The sequence below is a fragment of the Lichenostomus cassidix genome, chromosome 4A, assembly GCF_008360975.1.
Source record: "Lichenostomus cassidix isolate B80296 chromosome 4A, HeHo_3.0, whole genome shotgun sequence".
Classification (NCBI taxonomy): domain Eukaryota; kingdom Metazoa; phylum Chordata; class Aves; order Passeriformes; family Meliphagidae; genus Lichenostomus; species Lichenostomus cassidix.
Window position 1 is genome coordinate 6,592,280 of NC_139485.1, and position 23,074 is coordinate 6,615,353.

General features: G+C 39.8%; 1 protein-coding gene across 3 annotated transcripts in view; it reads left to right on the forward strand.

The window, feature by feature from the left end:
• AFF2 (ALF transcription elongation factor 2) overlaps positions 1-23,074 on the forward strand; it is a 358,249-nt gene that overhangs the window by 269,163 nt on the left and 66,012 nt on the right. For all 3 annotated transcript variants that reach the window (XM_085060296.1, XM_085060294.1, XM_085060295.1), the window contains exon 9: positions 8,538-8,575. In XM_085060296.1, the coding sequence (XP_084916422.1) occupies positions 8,538-8,575 (38 nt within the window). The remainder of the gene's footprint in view (positions 1-8,537; positions 8,576-23,074) is intronic.

Genomic DNA, 23,074 nt, shown 5'->3' on the forward strand with positions numbered 1-23,074 from the left:
GAGGATTTATATGACCCTGAGGAAAGATGGTTGCTGTAGAGTGCACAGGAGTGCAGATCAACAGGAAGGATTCTGCCCCTGCAGGTTGCAGCTGTTCTCTTATCTGGGCTCTGGGGCAGCAGCTGCCCAGACCAGCACAGGAGCTGGAGGAGCTCCATCCCTCCCACTGCTTCACCTCTTCCAAGTGTTTCCATGGGTTGACACTGGCAGCTCAGTGTCAAAAACCCTCCACCACAGTAGAGAAAACAATACAGGAAAAGAAATGCTGGCAGCCCTGACAAAATGGGAATGAAATGCCTTAGCTGAAAAGAAGTTTTACATGGTACATTTTCAAGAAACCCTCTACTCTCTTCCACACAAGCAAGCAGGGACTCCATGGCCCCTCAGCGCTCTCTCTAACAGGGGCTGTGCTTAGGTTCACTTCTGCCGCCAGCCTGAAGCTGCCAAGCTCTGTCAGCCACACTGTGAGACACCATTCTTCTGAGGGAGAAGCTTTAAAGTCCCTGATGCCTCTGTCACTAGTTAAACAGAGGTTTTTCCTCAGTACAGCCATAAGAACCTGATGCTGGACATTTGCCAGCCTTTTTGGGTTGGGAGAGAGGAGGGAGATGAGGGTCTGAGTCCACAGGATGTGCCGCGTACTTCGTCTGTGTGTACATGGTAGTGCACACAACTTTTTCTAAAGTCTTTATTATGAGCATGGAGGAAAGTATATTTCCCCAGAGCCTCTTGCTATGTGTGCTGCTTAGGCAAAAGCCCTGTATTGTTTTGGCAACAAAGCAGAGGCAGCAGCAGCAGGTGAGAGAATTGATCAACCCCAGCATTGTTGTTGCTAAGAGAAAAGCCAGACTTGGCCATACTGTCCTGTAAAATAAATCTGAAGTCTGTGATACCTGCAGGCCATCTCAGTGCTCAACACTCACTAATCTGACAACATAGGACACATTTATCTCCCTTTTCTCCTCAGAAGGAGAGTGGGATTTTTATCATGAATGTCTTGTGAAGCATTTTGGTGAAGAAAGTGTCTGGTTTTCTTACACTGGCCATCTGCAGCGTTGCGCTTCTGTAAAAGCCTAAGCAACTATCTATGAACTTCAAAATCTGAATTCCTGGGAGTTTTCTACACAATGGAAGATAGTGCTGGTGCTGAGATTGAGACAGGGAGGGTTGCAAAAGGCTGAAGGAGGGACTCACAGGTGGCCAGAAAAAGCGTAAAGTAGGTGCTGAAAAGGGCATGATAAATCCAGTAATTAGCTGCTGTCAGCCAGAATAAGGAGAAAAGTGAAAGTTGGTCTCCTCTGGAGGTACTCCAGAGAGAAAATAGTAATGAAAACTAAACACCTTAATTTTTCTTCAGATGAATTCGTCTGCCACTGCAAGGTTTTCTGGGGTTGTAGGTGCTATGTTCTGTGCTGGCAGGATGAATCTTCCTAGAACACATCTGCCTGCACACAGAGACAGGTCAGGACCGCAGTGTGATAGTGCAATTGATTTGAGCAGGGTGCTCTCATGGAGAGTGTGCCTGCTTTTCAAAATTACCAATTTCATGGCAATACTATTAAGTATAATTTTTGGAGCCGTGCAATTTAGTAATTGGCTAAGTCATCTGAGCAATGTACTAAACCAGACCAAGGTCAGCAAAGAGTTATTTCATGTGTATTTACCCCTGTTTTCTCTGCTGCCTCTTTGTAATACATTTAACATTCAGTATAGATGTAATGTTCAGTATAAATTTAAATCCTCAAAGTCTTTAGTCCTGCACAGGAAATAAATGGGCAGCATGAACAGCAGCAATATCAATTCACTGCCACTGTTGGTACTCTGTCACGCTGCCCTTTTGCTTCTCAAGTCCAGGGAACTATTCATTTATTTAAAGTAGGGAGAAGACTAAAGATAGGTTGGACTCCCAGAGGAATGAGAAAAAGGCCTTTATCAGAAAGGAAAACCTAAGGCATAAACTGCAAATGAGCAGGGTTACAAGGGGCTGTATCTTGAGGTGTCTGCCTGTCCTTTGTGGCAGAGCAAGTGAACATTACAAAAGTAACAATTGGGCACTGCACTCTAAAAGTACACCTCATACAGAGAGAGGGAGACACACCTTGTTATAAGACCACTAAATATCAGCACTGTGCAGATAAATTTCAGGGATACAAAACACAGAACTGGGAAATTGAACAACAGATACTGTGGTGACTGCAGCTGGACAGTAAGGTCAAAGGATATTTTTTGAAGCAAGCCTTTTGCTCCTTATTCCTTGAAGGAAGTTTAGGGAAGACTTTTTGTTTCGAGCATCTTTTGTCAAGGTACATTAGTATTGAAGTCCTAAAATAAGCAAACATGTAATGTGAGTTATCTCTGCAGCACGGCCGCTCACTGACAGATAGCTGTAACAGTTTGTATTGTAAAGTTCACCAAAGACACTGAGTAAACTGAAACCTGTGTGGCAAAAGCAACAATGTACACAGAATCCACACCAGCTAATTTAAAACCAGCTCAGATATGTCTACACAAGCAGCCAAGCACTCTTCAGAGTGCAGCATGCAATCAGTGTGTGTAGCTCTTTTCTCTGTTTAAAAATAAAAATATATAGAATAGTTCTTCAGGAATTGGAAGTGGCCACATTTTTCATTGCACACTTTCTTAGTTTGATTTCCAAGTTTGGCGTGATGGAAAACAGGGATTTGGAAGATGATGCTGATGGAAGCCCAAATGTATCTTTGTTGTTGCTCAATTAAAAGCAGTTCACTTACATCAAGGATGAAGGTGACTCCTAAACCAAAGACAGGCTAGTTTAGATTTGGTCACTTAAACTCTTCTTTGTTCTTTTTACCCCACTTCCACTGCAACAATTGAAATTAAATTTGCAGTATTTCAGGTATTCCTGCGCATCTCTGTGTGCAGCCATGAAGGTTACTGCAGTGCTCAAAGCAATGATGGGGAGCTCTCTGTGATTCATCCACAGTGAGGGTTCAATGAACTATTCATTTGCAGATACCACATACTTGGTGACATGATATTTTAAAAAATGGGTTTTGGCTGATCCATTCCACACACTTGAATCCTGACTACTCATTTTTTAAAACTGTGACATTAGGAGGACTTTATCTCCTCAATTGTTTTTGGTCCTGGATACAGTAACATTGGGCTTTTTGTCCTCGAGGTGAGACTGACTCAGAACGTCACACACAGAATCTCAAATATGAGGTTGCCAACTTCATGTCAAAGGCAATTAGAAAGAAAGAAATACAATCTCCTCTGTTGACATTAGGGGGCAGGTAGAGGAGAGTGTAACCAGTGAAGTAAAGAAGAAAAAAAATCAGAAACACAACACACATATTTATACATACACATACTGATCCTTCAGGCCTTGGGTTTTAGCTTTCTGATTCCCAGCATAATTCTGGATGGTTTATTTGCTGCACACCATGTTCTCCTCCTCCACAGGAAGTCATATTTAGCACCAGCTGTATCATTACAGAATCAGAGCACAGCACAGTTGATAAGTCATGATTCTCAGTTGGTTACTTAGGATCATAGATAAGGTATTCTCTAGAAATAAGAGCATGATAAAACTTCCAAAACAAATTATAATCTACGAGGAGATATAAACTGTATATGTATAACTCAACTAATGTGGAAAGTACTTTGTTTTTACTGTGGTGTTGAATTGAGTCTCTGAGGAGTCTCTTCAATACCTACAGCACAGGAGAACAGTGTGGTGGGTTGTTAACTTATTTGTGTAGAGTCGCTTGACTATTCACCCGAGCAGACAGAGCTGGTTAGAAACTGGCAGATAAACCTGAGTTAGATATACAGCAGCTCATGGAAAAAGGGGAAGACCTTGAGCATGAAGGCCTGCCTTCTTCTGCCAACACATTTGATGGCATTAAGTGTCATCTGTCTCACTCTAAGAGATGCTTTGAGGCTCAGCAATTGCCTTCTTAGCTGGCTCACCAGTGCTTCTGAATCAAGAGGGTGAGGGGGCATTCTTGGAATTTTTTTTTTCTAATCTCACTTCATCAAAATGAAACATTTTTCAGTGAAAATCCTGGATTTTCAGTTATGCAATGGAAAATACATCTTTTCTTTGGATAGCAGACACTTCCCCTGTAACACTTCACCAGAAATATAATTTGCCTTTTGCAGATGCCAACTATTTTGCTTGGTTATTTTTGAGCCATCCTCTTGTCAGTTCATTCTCCCCTCCTTTGTGGTGTAGGAAAGTTGTACTGACTGGAATACAGTACTTTTTCTGGTTCATCCTATCCAAAAACCTGTCAGGTAATTGATAGTGATGAAGAAAAGCATTGTTTTTCACATTTTGCAGTCCTTGTGCACAATCTAAGTTTTATTCCCATGTTAATCTTTCGTGTAATAGTTAAGTACCTTCTAACAAACTAAGTTTATGGGTAAATCCACACTGCAGAACAAGGACAGCACAATGCAGGTGCCTCTTCAGTTAATGGTAAAACAACTAGCACCAAAATCAGGTGTAGAGGTGGGAGGCACAGCTACAAGAATCATGGTAAAACATCCCTGGGCAAATATTCTCTCATGGATGAGCCTCTGTGTCTTACTGCTTTTCACATATTCCTCATCCTCTTCCTTCTTATTCAGTGCTGGAGTCAGCTATTGAAATAAGGTCTTAGGGAGCAGAAGCACAATTATGGAGAGGCCATAATTGTTAAAAAAATCAGAAGAAAATTACAAATTAAAGTGGAATGATTGTCTAGTTCACTCTGACTTCCATTTTCTAATCATCCTAAATTATTTTAATGCGTGTTTTCAAGCTCAAAATTAGCAAAGGTCCCATGATGTAATTCTCCTAACACCCATTGAATATTACATTATACCAGTCCAATTTCATTTCAGTCTTTGGCAGCAGCATCTGTCACTCAGGGCACATATATGGTGGTTTAGGGACCTCCCACCTGTTCTGTTTCTAGGTAGTGCTTTTAGTACATGAAGTTTAGGAATCATTGTGAAGTTAAAACCAGTTTCTTACTTGTAAAGGCCTAAGAATATAAGATAAGAAAAATAACTCTTAAAACATGTTTGTCTTTGAAATACCTTAAATTAATAATCAAAAGCTTGCATCAAGTCTAAAACAAATCAAACTCAGTCATGAAGATGAGAAACAGGAATTATTAACTGAGTAGCGAGGCTGATGGAGGCTCAATGAGATCATTTTGTTCAAAGATTAAAGGCGATGAACACTGAAATAGTTGAGGAGGATGGCTATGAACACATCTGACTAGAGCTGCTAAATTCAGTAATGATCAAAAGTTAATTATCAAAGCAGAGAGAGCTACTCAACACAGACAATTTGAGTCAATAGCTAAGCAGCCGAGAAAAGAAGTAATTTGGAAGAAGTATTTTCCTATAATGAAGTTATATAAAAGACGTACATTTCAAAGAAACCTGCCTAAAACAAGATTGCATTCTTCCTGATCAGAGAAAAATAATTAGCTCTAATTGACAGACCTGCTGCACACCAAATATTTTCAAACAATATGTTTCTGCATCAAAGCTTAATGTGTAGAGTTACTCAATGTCACTTTGATTTTGCCTTCCTTTATCTTCTGCCATGGGCATGCTCATGATATCGCAACAAATACACTTTGAAAAAAGAATGAGCAACACCTACAAGACAAATAAAAGTAGAAGGACACATCCTGCATTTCTTTCTCCAATGGAATCTCTGACATATTGTGTGCTGTGTTTAACATCACTGTGATCCCACTCAAAGTGAATCCTTTGTAATAGGAAATGACCGGTTGTCTAATGATCCAACATTAAATTGGGCTGGCATGTAGATTAACCTCAGCATTTGCAATGGTTCTTCAGTTTTGTACAAGCAAGCACATGTGTGAAGGACACTGTCCCTCCAGCACATGCCTTTTCTTAAGACTTAGGAAAGTGCCTTTTTCTGGTAACAAAGGAAAAAAAAGGTAGAAATTCTCCATGTGAAAATCTAGGGAAAGGTATGTGCTAGCATGTTCACGGTCCAAGAAAACAAAATATATCTACAATTCTTTCTTCCTGAAGCTACTACATTTTTTTCAGGGTAAACAGTTGTGATCGACATAGCTAAGTGGTCAAATATCAAACATGCAGTTTAGACTCTGCTCTTTAATATTCTGTGACTTTGACATTGCTAGTTCTCACTCCCTGAAATATCTTCATCTTCTTTAATCTTTCATGTAAACAGTTTAGCTCACACCATCATGCATGTGCTCTCCAGAATATCTTCTGCTGCACTTTGTATTAAATCAACTGCATTATCATTATTTACTCATGATTCTAGACACTCTCCACTCTGCTGTTTCCTCTTCTTTATCTGTATTTTGATATCTGTTTTCGTATAGTGTTTTTTGAATAATTCAGGGAAAAACCTTGATTTGGATGCAAACTTCACATGCTTGAACTCAAAATTGTTATGGTCCAGCTATTTAGTATACAGAAGAGTCAAGGAAAATACCACTCTAGGGTCAAAAAAATTCTGATCTTGTGGAAGGATGTTTATGAGCTTTAAAAATAATTTCAGTTTCCTGCAGGATGGGACTGAAACTTGGCATTTAGTGGGAAGCTTGTGACACTGAAATGCCATTTTTGATGGTGTTTCAGTTCATTTTAAATGAAACATTTGTGTGTTGTTGCATGTAGTTTATTACTTAGCAAGTTTCTTAATAGCATGCTTCTGACTCTGCAGTTGTATATGGCCACTGAAAAAGGGAGATTTGGGAGAGAAATATTTGGAAGAGACACAATTCACATTATCTCACTGTCGAGGCAGGGACCCCATTTCATCATAGGCTTGTTTGAGAAGGAATTATTAGGCTTGGCTTTGTCACAATTACTTGTGCAATCTGAAGCTGAGCATTTCCTGAGGTTTAAGTGTTTTATTTAGTACCCCTACTGTACAATTAATATAATTGATTCCTTTTGTTGATTTATTCTTCAGATGGAAAATATAACCCAAATGAAGCAAACACATTTTTCTTTGCATGCTGGGAGCAGCCCAGAGGATTGCTGTTGCCCCATCCAAGCTGTCACAAGCTCTCCATTCTTTCTCCCAAATTTTAAACTCATTATTAGGGATTTCCATGGATTTAAATACAGATACTACCTTTGCTTCAACTGGAGACAAAAGCACCAAAACAGCAGGTGTTTTGAAAAAGTAGCCCCATCATAGACCCCAAGGACGAATTCATTCTGGCAAAATTTGGAACCCAGTTGTGCAGATCTGAGAGGTTTCAAAAGGTCATCACTTTTCATAAAAGATTTAATTTGTCAAGGGCTTATATGAGCATTTTTCTGAACCACTTATACTAGCACTTCCTCTGTAGGAACCATTTTATTTGCATCCCTGTGTATAGCAGAGGTTAAAGTTCCTTACCAAAACCCTTCTCTTAAATGTTGGCAGGCTTTGTAAAAATATCTCTGGAGGTAATTAGTCACTAAAACTTTCCTTTCTGTAATAGGTTTATGGATCAGTTGTCTTAATTCTGCCTTTCACCGCTCCCTGTGCTTGTAATCTCACCAACCATCTGACCGCTTTCCACATTTAAATCTATTACAGCCCCGTTCAGCAAACACCAGGAGGAATTCTCCGAAATGATACAACACTAGCATTTGCTGCCAGTGATATTTCCAGCCCTCTTCCTTTAAAATATCATTTACCTACTCTGAACAAAACCAGAGTGGGATGCAAGGTCGGTTCAGATTACATAATTATGCCAGAGAAGCATTAAAGGGAAAAGTCTCCGCGAACATCTCGAGCGGCTTAACCAGTGTGATAGACTGGCGGCTCTGCCATCGCTGCCCCCAGCTGTGTTGCTTAGCAACATTTTAATTCAAGAAGAATCGAAGGAGATGAAATCCCCGTGGAGAGGGAAACAGAAATAAGAGGGCCGTTGACAGATGATCTGAGTTGTTTCTTCTAATATACTGTGAAGATCACTGGCTCTTTTCATGAATGATAAATGGACTGTACACAGATCAATGGGTTCAGCAATAAACTGGAACCAGGCTCCATGTCTGAGGTGGTGCAGGCCGAGAGGCCCAAAGATTTACTCATTTAGATGATTTGGAGTGTGTTTTCTCAAAGGTTTCACAAGAGGAAATTGATCTGAACATTTGGTCATCTCTTGCCCTTTTCTGTTGCTGGTGAATAAAAATAGTTTTGGAAATGGAGTCTGCTCTTCCCTCTATTTTTTCCTGCTGTTGTTCTTGCTCCAGATAGGGACATATAGCTTGTGACAAAGGGACCAGACCTCAGAGTGGGAAAGGAAGTAATAGCCCTAAATGAGAGGTTCCTAAACACTCATGGCTATCAAAAATCAACAAACCCCACTGATACCACACACTGGGGCAGGAGCATTTCAGACCCAGCACAATCTCTCTGAATGGTCCTTCAGCCCTTGCCCCAGCTCTGCGCTGTGCACTGGTGAAGAGCTCACATGAGCTGATGTTTGCTTGCTTTGGTGTGGCTCTTGCTTAATGGTTTGTTTCCCCCTTCCCTCTTGTGTTTGCAGGCTGCCGAAAAGACAAAACTGAGAAACATTCCTGTAAAGTAAGTTATTTTTATATGCCTTTGAAAATGCGAGTTTAACGACATGGTTGTATGCAATGACTAAAAAGACAGTAAGAAGGGTGATGAAGGAGATAATAGAATTCATGTTGCCCCTAATCATAGCAATAAAAAGGTCAGTATCATTGAGGAAAGCTTTCGATTTCTCATGTGTCCCTAATGATTGCACTCCTCAAGTTTCATCCAGTTTCCATAAATTAACGTGTTGTCTATGAATAGCTGCCAAATAATCACAATCATACTCAATACATAGTGCTCCTAGCCTTGGGGAGGTTTGTACATGCTAAAAAGATTATGATTTTTAATTGCAATCCTCCAGAAGGTCTGACGGGGGGAAATAACTAGGAATGTGCCAAATAATTTCTAGACACATGGGACTATTTTGCACCTATGTATCGAGGCTTTGCCATCCTGTTGATTAAGAGCTCTTTCTCCCTCTGTGTGTGCATCTCTCTCACACCATGCACACGTGTGTTTCTGCTCCTTACAGCAGGTCTTTGTGAAGGATGAGCAAGCTACAAGGGAGCAATTTCAAGGGCATTTTATGATAAGTTCTTAAATCTTAGGGCACTAGCAGCAGCACTCAACCATATATCATTGAATTAAGAAAGTTGCTATATAGATGTCCTGGCTCTTTTCAGAAAAGGCATTTTCAGTTAAAGCTAACAGCATCAGTTATTCTGTTTAAATAATGAATACTCCATGTCCTAATGTGCTCTTATGTATCAATAAAAACACATAATTTAACTTCAGAAGGTGATCATAGCAGTTCAACTACATCCCAGTAACTGTAAATTCCTTTTACAGACAGAGGAAATGTTCTTATTTTTATATAGTTCACTGATCATACTGACTTCTAGACTGGAGTGGGTTTGTGTTTGTAAGAACGTGCACTGACAGGACTCCCCCATCATTGTGTTCTAGCACATGTAACAGAAGAGTACAGTTCCATTTCTCACTTGGCTTCCATCGTGTATAGTCATTTACACCTTATAAAGTGAGCACAGAATGTGTATGAACACTCCTTGGAGTGATTAGGCAATATGTCAGATGACCATAAATCACTCTCTCTTTGTGTTTCATTCAGTCTGATAAAAATTAGAAATAGGATCCAGCAGGGACCTGATAGCATGTGAAACTTGTAATAAGACAAGGGACCTTTCTTGCCTATAGGGCTAGTTCAAATTTAGTCCAAGCTGAATTAAAGTCATTGTTAGCTGGTGGTTGTTTAATAGAGAGTGAAATGAGCTGTATTTTCACCTCACATTATACAGGATTCAGGAGTTGCAAGGTGATGAAATTACTGGGGAACAGCTCCAAAATAATCATTTATCATTCATCCACTTTTTTATATATTTTGAGTCAAATTCTCAAGAATGACTCAACTGAACTATGTCTTCCCACTTATAACAGAGACATTGAGCACTGCAGTTATTAAACAGCATGTATGTGACACTGATGCCAAATTAATCCACCAGAAAGATTTGAGAGTTGGGGAAAAGGGTGATTTAGGTTAAATAATTCTTACAGGTCTTGAGTAAGTGCAACATTTTGAAATGGAAGAAGGCCAGATGGACAGTCTCACTCTTTCCACCTACATGTGTGTATTTCACCCTGTCATGTTTCCCCCAACTGGTTGTTTAACTTCTCTTTGACTATGTTCATGGTGGCAGCTTCAATTAGTACCCTAGGGGATCCATTATACATATTAATTACACTCTGCATAACAAAACAGCTGAAAAATCTGCCTAGTTTTGTTCAGTGACATGTAGCTATTTAAGGTACCTGTATACAATTATGATTGAGCTAAAGCTCTCCGGGCAAAAGAAAGAATAGTGTCTTTAAGATAGCAGTAGTAGCCATGGATTGCATTTATATAAGCATCAGAGCCACACTTAGTACAGCTCAGGCTTGGCCAGCTTTTAGTTGCTGCTTTTGTAGCTTTCAAATGTCAAGGAGAATTTCACTTGAATTTTAATGTTCTTCAGCTATGCAAAATAAAGTTAGTAGCTTCCATTGTCATAAGGGCTGAAAGCTGTACAGATTCCTTCTACCATATGTGACTTATCACATACATTTTTAAAAACACATTTTTGTTATTAAGACATATGTGATAGTACACTTCTGCAAATGTGAATTGCTTTTGGCTAAAAGCCATGCACTAATAAGTGGAGTTGAATCTAACTGCATTTGACATCTGCTATAATATATATTTTTTTTACATGTATAAATATATATATAAAATATTCACAGTTGTCATTAGCATAAAAAATTTCCTTGTTTTTACATTATGCTGACATGGTTCTTGTGTTCCAAAGCTGGAAGCAGAAATCACTCCCTTTTAAAGACTGTAGGTTATATAAAGTCCTTGGACAGAGCCTAATAGTGTCACCATTTAACATATTAGTATAGGAGCATGATGAAGATTTCTGTAGAAATGGTCTGTTTGCTTTTCATTGCTCAGTTCATTAATGTTGCTGGTGTAATGTTTGGTAGGAAGTTTACTGTTCTTTTATGTTCTCTTGAATCCCTGCAGCATTAAACACTTACAAAGGGGGAAAAACAAGGAAGTTTTCTTTTTGCAGTTCAGTAAAGCAGCCAAGCAGCTGGCTTCTTAGTGTCCAAGTGTGTGTTGGTGCTTAGACTATCTCGTGTGATCTTCCTGATGGCCCAAATAGCTGCTGTGGCACTGGGCTCCTTCAGAAGGCTTGGTCTCAATTCCATGGGGCTTGTAGTACTGGAGGGCACAAGGCATCCTCAGAACTCATCTCTGTATTGGTAGCATCATCTGACATAATATTACTATAAATAAGCACACGGAAAATAGCTAAGAAATCTCTGTGTCTGCAGAACTGGGTTTTTGTGGGTTTTTTGGTGGAAACAGTGTAGTTAAGTACCCAGAGCCTAAGACCCTTTTCTCTGTGTGTGTGACACCAAGGTGGGCCCCATAACTGCTGAATCCACTACATTTAACTTATTTATAATGTCCTGACCTTGTCATGTAAGGAACACTTGCTTTCTCCCATTGGTTTTATCCATGTTTACACTGAGAGTCTGTGGTGCAAAAGGGATTTCCTGGATGTAAAGTTCTACATGCTTATTTACTCGCTGGTCCTTATCATGCTGTTCCTATCCCTGTGTCTGAAAGAGGGAACATGACTTAAACAATTTCACTCTGTGAAGGGTTTATGATTCTTAAAGAGCTGCTACATGAGAAATGGTTTTGAATTAGGACATATCCAGAGGAATTAATCTTTTATATACCCTGTGATTTGATGAAAGAGAGGAAAAACGGCGCTACCACTTAAAACACATAGTAAACTTTGCTCTGAACCCCAGTTGATGATCAGTCTTCCAGATTTTTTCCCAAACTTGTGTAGACAATGGGAGCCCACATCAACATAAAGCCTAGAGGAATTGTGTTCATGTTGACTTGTATCCCACCAGTTGTCCTGTATGGGTGGGTTGAGCTGCAGGTCCCTTCATACCCAGGGTTAGTCCTTCCTCTCAAGTACAAATGCACTTGGCTTGGCAGCCTCTACATTAAAGTGGAGTGGAGGTCAACCAACCCAGTGCTTTATCTCTGCCAGCAGAAGGTGGGGGGTGAAGAACAGCAATTACAGAGGCATCCTCCATGGGGAGCATCCTCCCACCTTCCTGCGCACAGCATTTTGCACTTCCAGACCCTTTTTTAAAAACTTTTTTCCTCATGTATTCGCTGGAATCCACTCAAGTAGTTATTGTTGCACAAAAGAGCAAATGATTAGTCACTGTTTTTTATTCTTGATACTGCATCCCTCTGTTGTATAGACCAAGGAGTCTTCCCACTCCAGATCCACTAATGATGTAGATTAGCCCACCAGTAAGCTAATATACACATTGGACAAGTCTCTCTGCAATTGGAAAGGAAGGCTCTATGTCTGCTGTGTTGGGCAGAGACAGTGTTAGGAAGATAAATGCGTTCTTTTCAGGTTTTCCATACAAAGAGATGAGTTCTTTGCATGGCGATGCCCTTCTGACTAAGGACTGGATATAATGTCACTCTAAACAAATGTCTCAGATCATAGTCCTTTATGAAAATGGCCAGATGGATTCCTTGGGAAGATGTGGGCAGGTGAAAGAATGATTTGGCTAAAACCTGATGTCATCCAACACTATGAAATACAAGGGTTTTGTAAGAAAGAAATTAGAATTTTTAAATGGAAAATGAATGCTATTAAGAATGTAGTCGTGTAGTCCGTGAAATTCTGTAGAACTCTGAGAATATTGGAAGTGACTTCTTGCTTCAGGGAAGAAAACATTGTCTTCCTTGAATGTCCTTTATACTCCCTTCTTTTATAGTCCCTTTTAAAATCTTCAATAGAAAGTAATGGCATTTTCCCCAAACACCTGCATATGCTTAAATTTGCTGTAGTTTTAATGACTTCCAGATACATGTTTTGGGATTACAGCTTGTGTTAAAATCCCGCTGCTTTTTATATTTTCAAAATATATTTGTTTTCCATCAGCCACAAGTTTGTTAACCAGTGAGATTTCTGGTATTTACTGTCTTTTCCTGCCATAAAATTCATCTTCTCCTCTGAAGGGCATCTGACTTGACTTGGTATGGTTTTCTGTCCCAACCATCATCGGAAATGCAATCCATTAACATTTGATATCTTGACATTTCAATTGACCTCTCATTTGCAAAGCGCAGTGGTATTTTTCGTGGCCTTTTCATCCTTGATTATACATGGGATAGGAGTGCCTGTTTCTCCTGACTGCACTTTAAAAATATCTTTGTTTTACCAGCTGGAGTGGCACCTTGTTTTTGCCTCCCTGGCTAGACCTTATTCTGCATGGAAGGTCTGAGGTCTAAGCAAGTCATGCAGAGCCAAAGGATTTTCTTATTGACTCACTAAGCGGGAGGGCGAGCAGGTCAGGCTCCGAGGGTCAGTTAATGTATGTTGTAATAGCAGTAACCATAAACAGATCTTCTGCTCCCACTGGCAAAAAGCAGGCCAGTGGGCTGGCTCTGGAAGTTGTTTTGTTTTTGACCAGTCAGATCAGGTGCTTGTACCCAACAGAAGTAAGGACAAGGCAGCAGGCTCGGTGCACATGCTCAGCTCTTCCACTGCAGGGTATCTCCTGGTGTTTAAAAAGGGATGAAAAAAGTGTGTTATGATGAGGTTGAAAGTTCGTGGGTAATTGTATGGGAGGATGGCCACATATAGATATATTTATGTGAAAGAGGGTCAATTTCAATTCATAATAAGGAAAAAGTTTTTTCAATGAGGATGGTGAAATACTGGCACAGGTGGCCCAGAGAGGTGGTGGATCCCTCTTCCCTGGAAGCATTCGAGGTCAGGTAGGACAGGGTTCTGAGCGACCTTATCTAGTTGAAGATGTGCCTGCACAGTGCAGGGGTGTTGGACCAGATGACCTTTAAAAGGTCCTTTCCACCCCAAACCATTCCATCATTCTGTGTATATATATGTACATACCTGCATACATAGGCTCCTGTGGACCATAGGCACCTCTGGACATTCATATAGACCTACCTAGAGGACATTTGCTGAAGGACTTAAACCAGTTTTAAAGAAACAAAAAGCCCAAACCTGCTATAACTCATTCTCAGTAAAACTCCCAAGCAATTTCCACATGCCACCTGTTTGTCTCTGATTCTAAACCTTCCCTCCTGACATGTCTCCTCAGACTATTTCTGGCGAACTACTAAATCAGACAGCACCAATTCAATTAGTTCTAAAAATCCATTATAACTTAGTGCCTAAACTGCCTGTCCATATTCATTTCTCAAAGAAATCCATTCATATTTATGTTTTAATACTTTAAGTCTAGCATGCAAAAGCACTCAAATCCCCAGCAGAAATCCAGGAAGAAGCCTACTTACAGGCAATTATAGACAATGTTCTTTAGCCCCTGATCCTCCTAGTCTGTCCACTTAAGCATCTGCACAGGTGCAGTGATTGGTCAATGGGATTGGTTCATTGCACCAGCAATAAAGCCCCTCCAAAATTTCACAAAACCCCCAAATGCCTCTGACTCTGCCAGCTGGGCCCCATGGTGGGGTCTGCACTGACCCCCTGCACTCACAGTGGGGTCAGCACCTGCAGTGTCGCTGTGGAACCAAGGGCACAGGCTGCTGCTGATCTCCAGTGAGCTTTATTTAGGGGCTGCATTTCCTCAGCAGAATGTGAACTCTAGAAATGTTGCAAAGGATTACTTTACTCTCACAAGTTAAAGGTTAGTGTCAGAAATGGATTATAGAACTCCTGCTTTTAAACTGTTTGCAAAGAAACGCACATATTAAATCTTTTTTGATGATATTGCATTAATCCCTAAATACTGATTTTTATGTAAATTTTGACTCTTGCAAAGCTCTGACAATTCAGCTATCCCCATGTGGTTTCATCAGAGCTCAATTGCTCCTTTAGATCTTTTTCCTTTTTGCAGTACCTTTTGCTTTATTCCAAAGTCATCACAGCAGCTAGAAGATGTAGTACTTTAGACATAAAATAATAAGTCTATTTAATATTTTACCTTTATTTTCTGAATTTGTTCCTCTGACACATCTTGTTAGATAAATTTTTATCAGTCCAAAGGATAACCACAGTAGGGCTATTTTTATTTCTAGGGAAATGATGCATGATAACTACTGGCAGGGCCCAAAGCAGTAAATCAGTCCTATTCCAACCACAGAATGTATTAAAAGTCTGTAGCCTGTGGTAATAAGTTATAATTTAGTTGACTAGCAGTTTGTTTGGACTTAAAACTGTACAAATGAGTCACATTGGCTAAGTCCTGAAATATAAAACAGGTAGTGCTTTATTAAGGTTTTCAGCTAGCACCACAACAGGTACCTGGAGAGAGCACATGTTTTTCAAATGGGCGCAATGCACTTTTATAGTGAAACGCTTCCGATTTGATTGTGTAATTTATAGGAGATGGTTAAATTACCACATGGCCTGCGTAGTGTACCGTGTTTGCTTACAAGACAATGAGATGAACAGACCCTGAGAGCTCATTCATCTCATCTCTTACAACTGTGAATGCACACCATCAATATCAAGCACCGCTGGCTGTATCCAGCCATGAGATACCCCTCGGCTGCCAAGGTGCTCAGCGGCCATCCCTGAACTTCAGACACCTGGAGAATGCTTATCTTTTGTGTCTTTTTATTTGCAGAGACATGTATTTGCCAGTTGATCAAGGCTAATCATGCATTTCTGTAAAGTTTGTCAGGAGTCTTGCAGCTGGGGGGAAATAAAAGTATTTTTATTTTAACTGGGTCACTTTTGTTATTTTTCAAAACATTTTTACACCTTCATTGTGATGCAGCTTGTCAAGAATAAGTTTAGGTCCTTTTTTAAAAGTTGTGAAAAAATGAAAGTTAGAGCCAAACAAAACCTTATTTTCCCTGATTCTTTTTGATGGAAGAAAAGTTAGCAAAGGTCAATATTTTTTTTTCCAGTTTTAGCATGTGTCTGCTGTTGATCAAAGGAGTACCCATTTGTTCCTCCTCACTCATCCTGTGGTTTTGATCATTTTAGATTTTATATTTGTCTTCCTGGATATTATTTTAAATTTTAAATTACTTAGCATTTATTCAAACCATTATTCCAAGTGTTTGCTTTGGACGTTGCATCAAATAACAACTATTTTCTAACTACCTGTGATCTTTTTTATATTAATGCTTTAAAAATTAGCTTTCATTGTTGCAACCAATCAACAAAAGCTAGGAAAATTGAAGGAAAGTCCTTTTCCTGATATAATTGGGAGAACCTGTGCTGCTGGTTTCAGTATAGCTGGCTGAATCCAGCATAGGAACCAGCAGTCAGATCTCATACCCCTGAATCTCACACCATCTTTGTGTTGTTGGGAGATAAATAACCAGAGCAAAACTGCTACTGTTAGAGTCTGTATAAGACTATATGGTTCAGTTAGATTCAAGCATGTTCTAGACACTGTCCAGATGAAGATCCCTGCCTTGGAGAGCTTGGTGGGATTTCGCTGAAGCTGTCAACTGTGTCTTTGAAATCTGTGTGCCTGTGTTTGCTCTCTTTTGGACTGTAACCCTCCACAAGTTTCACTGACATTTCTCCTACTTCTCCTTGGTGTGACAGTGGACAATTAATTTTCCTTTTGTTTCTGGATTGTGGTCTCATGGTAATATATCTAGTAGGGTTCCTCTGTTTAGCATGATCAAGATAATAGGACTGAGTAAAGGTGTCCCTCCTTGTAATCACCTTTTATATGCCCCAAAAAACATGCTGCTATACAGCAAATGTTCCTTTACTATGGCAGTAAGTGAAATAAAAGAAAAAAGATATCTTTCAAGCATTTTTTTTTTAAATAAAAGTACAAAAAATAATGATCTTGTGCTAAGTGAGAGCAATAGAAAAAAATTCGTCATTTATGATCAATGAATATGAAAGAAAGGCAAAGCTAGATAATGCTTCAGGAAATAACACTGCTACAAGGTTAATTTTGCCTGGTACAACATTTCCTAGTATTGAATTGCCTGATATACTCCCTCAGGGATTGCTCCTGCGCTTGCAATAATCGAGGCTGATTTTATTGGAAAATCACCTCTGGATGAAAGACATACTCTAGAGAGAACTTTGCATGGGTACAAATAGGTTTTTGGTGCCAGTGCCATGTTGCCCAGGCCAGCACAGTTATAGTTCCCAATCTGTCTGTGCATTCAAGCAGCAAATTCATTAGCAACCCTTCTGGCAGGATAGAAAAATAGACATATTAGGGAAATTTACTTTGAATTGTTTTCAGGATTTGTTGGATAACAGTTCAGTAATCAAATTGCGCCTCCTAACAAGAGTATTAAACATTTTTATTAATAGTGGCAGGGAAGCTGCAGATATTCCTTTAAGTGCAGAGCACTTTGCCGTAACGCTATGTGACTAGCAGAGCTCATGGATGAAAGAAGAGATTAGCATAGTTGGAGCAGGGGTGCCGCTGATGTCGGAGCTGATTTCTGCTCTGCGATCTCTTCACAACTCTCCCGTTGCACCGCCACGGGAGCATCAGCTCCTCCGCCAGCCCTGCCAGCTCGCCGCCTCTGTCACCACGACAGGGCCGTGTCGTGACAGCGCCCTGCTCCCTGACCGCGGGCCCTGGGCTCAGATCTGTGCAGAGGCTGCCCAGCCTCGTCAAGTGGAAAGTGAGCATATTGTAAACAGAGCGCGTTTCGCCTCCAGCAGGGAGCGGGACACGTGGAGCGCCGCGGACCAGGGCCGCCGCTGACCTTGGAGCGACTTTGAGCATGGGGAGGCTGCAGGAGCGCTGGGAAAAGGCTGATTCAGAGAGACAGATTAGTGAGGAAGAAAAATCAAGGAGATTGGCACAAGGACGGTGGAAAAAAAATCTTTCTAAAGAAAGAAGGAAAATTTTTTTGCGCTCAAGGCCAGCAGTGAACCTTTATAATCAGGCTTATCTGGCCACACACCAACAGCAGCAAGAGAAAAAAATAGTGGATTCAGCTTGCACACTAAGGTGCAAAAGCTAGTGATCTGCTGGGAAATACAGAGCACATGCTAGAATTTATTAAAGAATAAATTACATTAAGTTCAGGGAAGCGACAGGGTTGAAAATTAGGATTGTAAAAAATAATGTGTATCCACTGTACCCTAATTCCTGTTGTTTTCATGATTGTTTCACTGTGAAGAGGAGAGCCACTCTCAGTATCAATCACAGTAAGCTATTTAGACACTGAAATAAGTGGCATATGGCTTAGCACTTTTGAGTCTAGCAATCAAGTAGCAACCTCCTGCAATACGACTGTAGTTTGGTTCCCAATGGGCTTCACTTTGATGATTAGATATATTGAGTTCCCTGTGTCATTCAAAGACAGAAGAGTTTCATACAAGTTGGTGTTAGCTTCCTCTCACTTCATTTCAATTTTCAATAACCAGTGTCATCACATGTAACAGTTTCTTCGTAATGGAACTTCATGTCGAATCAGATTTGTCCTTCAAGTGAAAGAGGGCTGTAAAAAGTCTTCTGAAATACTGATCTCTGGAAAAATTCCTGCCACGGTGAAACAAGGGAGGGATTTTTTATTTCTTTCTCTTAAAGACAGTTAGGTGTCCAATCCCCAGATCATTCAGGAAAACTCAAAAACAAGGCTTTAGTATTGCATTTGGGGATGATTTTAGAGTTCTTTACAGGATTTACCCAGGTGCTTGCTGAAGTCATTGTCATGATAAGTAACCAGAAAATATTTGGTCAGTCATAATTGAAATCAAAACTATGATATTTAAAGCCAAGTTCTGTGTAAGTGGAGTTAGATTAGAGGAGAATTTGGATTTCAAATATGAGTTGAGCCCTCTATATTTCACCATGGCATCTGTAAATATTAACTGCTATTTTCTTGGTCCTTACCTTCTCTCCATCAGCTCTGGCCCATCCCTGACCAGTGGAGAGCTGTCCTTGCAGGCAGGTGGAGGATGAAGGTTTGGACCCTGTTGGAGGCCAGGATATAGGGAAGGGTGGGGAGAAAGTCAAAGAGTAAAAACCCCAGAACACACATCATGATGAGCCTAAACCTGCAAGACAAGTGTTTGCCTTTTCTGCCAGGGATATTTCTGGAGAAATCTGGTGTCTTGAAGAATGTTCTGCCCATTCCAGAGCTTGAAGCTTCATCCTCCCTAATGGGCTGATCCCATTCTCTCTTTGTTGCCCTTTCTCTGTAAATTTACAAAATGGAGGAATTCTTTCAAGGCCCACCAGTGTCACACAGCCTGGCAGCAGGTGGATTGTGCCAGAGAGTGTAACAGCACAGGCAGTGTCTTTAAAAAGTAAATTCTGGGTCACACATTCACCACGAAGCACTTGCTGTAATTCACAGTTAGCCTCAATATGCTGTAAGAAGAGCAACTGCAGACAAATATCTCACAGATTTATAATCCCAACATGCACCAAGCAGCAAAGATGATATGGCTGCCTGTGTCACATACCCAAAACTGCCCATCCCAGAGTTTTATTTCTTGGCAGTTTTCTACAATTTTGTGGAATATTTTTTTAATGTGACAAAGTCACTTCAATTACACAGTCATTATAAGTTTTGCCAAGGTTGACTATGGATCGTTTTGTGTTCATTAGAGCACAAAATTGGAATTTTCATTGCAGCAACTGTAAACAGTATTGGCTCAAAGGAGTCAAGCATTCTTCCTTCCATAAAATCTTGGATAAGCTATAACTGAGGACTTCCATTTTTTTTGACAGATTTTAATTTTTTTTAAACTGCCTTCTGGGTTGTTGGATTTTTTTCTTCTTCCTAGCTCTTGATATGTTTGTTTAACTGAATAACCAGTTCCTTTCAAAATTATGACATTGCCACTGTGTGCATGAACAAGCAGGTGTAGTCAGTGTTTCTAGAACTGTGAATATATTATTTCTTCAACTTCTTGAATGTTACAGTTTGGTGCTTGTCACTTCAGACCCAGTCAGGGTTGTAAAAGCCATAAATGGTCTACAGGAAATAACCCTGTTTCAAAAATACTTCATCATCTCCTTAAGTCCCACTAAGCCCCATTAAGTTTTCACTTAACTAATACCAGAGTTTATTACTTAAGTAATAATTAAAGTTTCTATTTCATAGTCTGATAAATTTATGGATATATGTGATTGACTTTGCTCATCACACTGATGTAAATAGTAAGAAATTACATAAAAAAATCATTTTATGTATGCAAAAATTAAGCAAATAGGAAGCAAATCTAGTACAGAGTGTTTCAAGCAATGGAGTAAAAAACCAAAAGGTTCCAGAGAAGTCCAGGCCTTCAAAAGCTGTCTGGAAATAATAGGACTGCCTCTTTTTGCATCTTTATTTAGACAAATAAATAAGATCAAGAAAAGCCTCTTGGAGTGAAGGAGAGTACATTTTTCCCTTGATCTTTTTAGTAATTCCTTTTAGGTTAATTTAACCTTCATATTGCTAATTTAGCATATTAGAAACAACAGTGTAACAAGTAGTGGAATACTGCTTAGTAGAAAATATAACCAAAATGTTTCATCTGCCAGTTCTTTGGGCTGAAGGTGAACTTGTGCTGCTCTGCCTTCCTTTTCTGTCTCTTAGGATTAGGGAGCTTGTGTGGCTCCTCACTTGTGCTTCACTTGGAGGAATTTCGAGGCTTTGTTGTTAACCTAATGTGTATTTACAAGGAAGAAGAGACGACAGAGACCATTATGGAAGCAGCAAAGAACTTCAACAGACATTCCTGTCAGAGCTTGCAGAGCAGCAATCCTCTGCCTTGCTCCTACAAATGCATGCTTCTCTTGGCATGTGGCAAGCTCGTGTCTTGCCAATGGGATGCCCAATCCTTAGCAATTTATTTTTTTTTAGCTGTAATATGACATGATAATGTCATTCAGGATAAGATATGTCAGCAAATGCACCAACAGGCTTTATCAGACTTATACCTCTTAGCAAAACCTGGAGCTACAGTGAGTGGGGACAGCAGACATACAGCAAAGGCATATCTCTTCCTCTTAAAGAAATGTGTTTAACAAGGTTATATACTATTTGCATTCCAAATTTGCAATTATCACCCCATGAACACACAATGAAATCATCCAAGTGACAGATAATGTGTTAGATATATGTAGTTAGACTTTTTGTAGATTAAACACGCTGTTAGATGTAAGGAGGCACAGCTACAGTAATACATTTTATGGGAATCAGTGTAGTCTGAATAATGTGAGAGCTCATTGAAATATCATTCTCTTGTGTGAAGGATGTATGTTTGTGAATGCATATGTGTGCACGCAGGAATGCAAATTGCTAAGTGGAAAGATTAGCAAATTGTGGATTGTGGAAGTCTGACTGTATATAGTAGAAAATTTTCCTTCAAAGCACATATAAAGGTTTGATTCTGCAACTTCATTCTCTACCCTATAATTTTACACTAGCTGGCATAAATTAGCAAGCTAGGAGTCTAAATATATGTGTCTGACATGCCTCTCAAAAGAAATAAGATAAATGCACATGGTGAAACAGGAGTAGTATGTGTAAAATATCTATGCCTCTCTGCACATAGGTTGCATTTAAGTCGGGGAGAGGAAACAAAAATCTTTCAACTGCCCTTTATCTGTGTTGGTTGTAGTCTAGAGCTCTCTGAATTTTTTTTTTTCTTTAACTTCAGCATAAAGAAACTGGCAATGCCAAGCATTCCTGCTCTACCAAATGTGATAATTTCTGAATCCAGACAGAGACTTACTTGCATTAATGTGCTCAGTGGTTTGGTGGAAGTCAGTAATATGATGAGATACAGTGAAGGGGGTAGGTGGGCCTTCCACATTTATTTATTCTGGATAAATGGTGCCCATTAATCTATCAGGAAAATATGGAATTAGCAGGGAAGAAACCACAGTTGCAGATTTGGCAGTTGCTAGCATGCACAGATGGTCTTTCAGTGTTTTAAGATTTTCCAGTCTTTTGATATTGATACCAACATTGAAAAGTAGCCCGTGTATTGCTAATGTTTATCTGGAATAGCCATTAAAAATTAACATTGTATTTTTTGGATTGTTCCGTTTCCTTTCGGTGTATTTGCATAAAGTTTTTTTAATCTGAAAGGTAAAGCTTTTGTGTTCTGCCTGTCTTTGGTTATTTTAAGAAGCATAATTGGAGTGTGATTTCCTAAAGTAGGACAACCAGCATATCCAGACAAAGGCACTGGGATGAAAGAGACTCTTACATGTGAATTTGGCTGAACAAATTTTGTAGGTTGGTAATCGAAACTGCCTTCCCACTGTTACAGACAGTGTGCTTCTCTGTGAAGTGGTGTTCTCAAAACCAGGATGTTGGGTCCCTCCTTGATACAGAGTGCTGTTTATTCTTATTCTGCTGACAAGCACTGATTTTTCAGTCACTGTATCTCCACTAGAGCTGGGAATCTGACCCTGGCAATGTCTCCATTCAGTGTTTAAGGGCATGAAGTCAAGAGGGAAGGATAATGTCATCTGCTTAATTTGCCTTGGGAGTGTTTGGTTGAGTCTTTAAAGACCGTGTTGAAATATTTCACAGAGGAAATCACAGAATAATTCTTGCCAGCTCTACTTTGAGTTTATTCTCAGCTGACCCAGGGGATATAGTACCTTAATGCCTGTTCTGAAATGTGCCTTCTGCAGTGCTGTAGTGCACAACTTGCATGTGCACAGGCCAAAGACATCTTTGACTACACATAGCTCAAGGTGTTTTGTATGAAAAATCAGTAAAAACTGGTTGGGGGAAAAATAAATTAAGAAAAAGTATTATGTCAGTGCACCACAAATTATAATCTGGTCAAAAAGGGTCTTAGATACCAAGGTAAGGTGGAAGTTTTAGATGTGTTACAGAAACACTGTATGCTGCTGTCTCCAGTGTATCCAGTTGTATACGTCTGGTTTCTGTAGACCTCTATGAAGCCAGATAGACAGGTAGATATGGATATTAGATAAAGGTGTGCCAGACCTATGGGACAT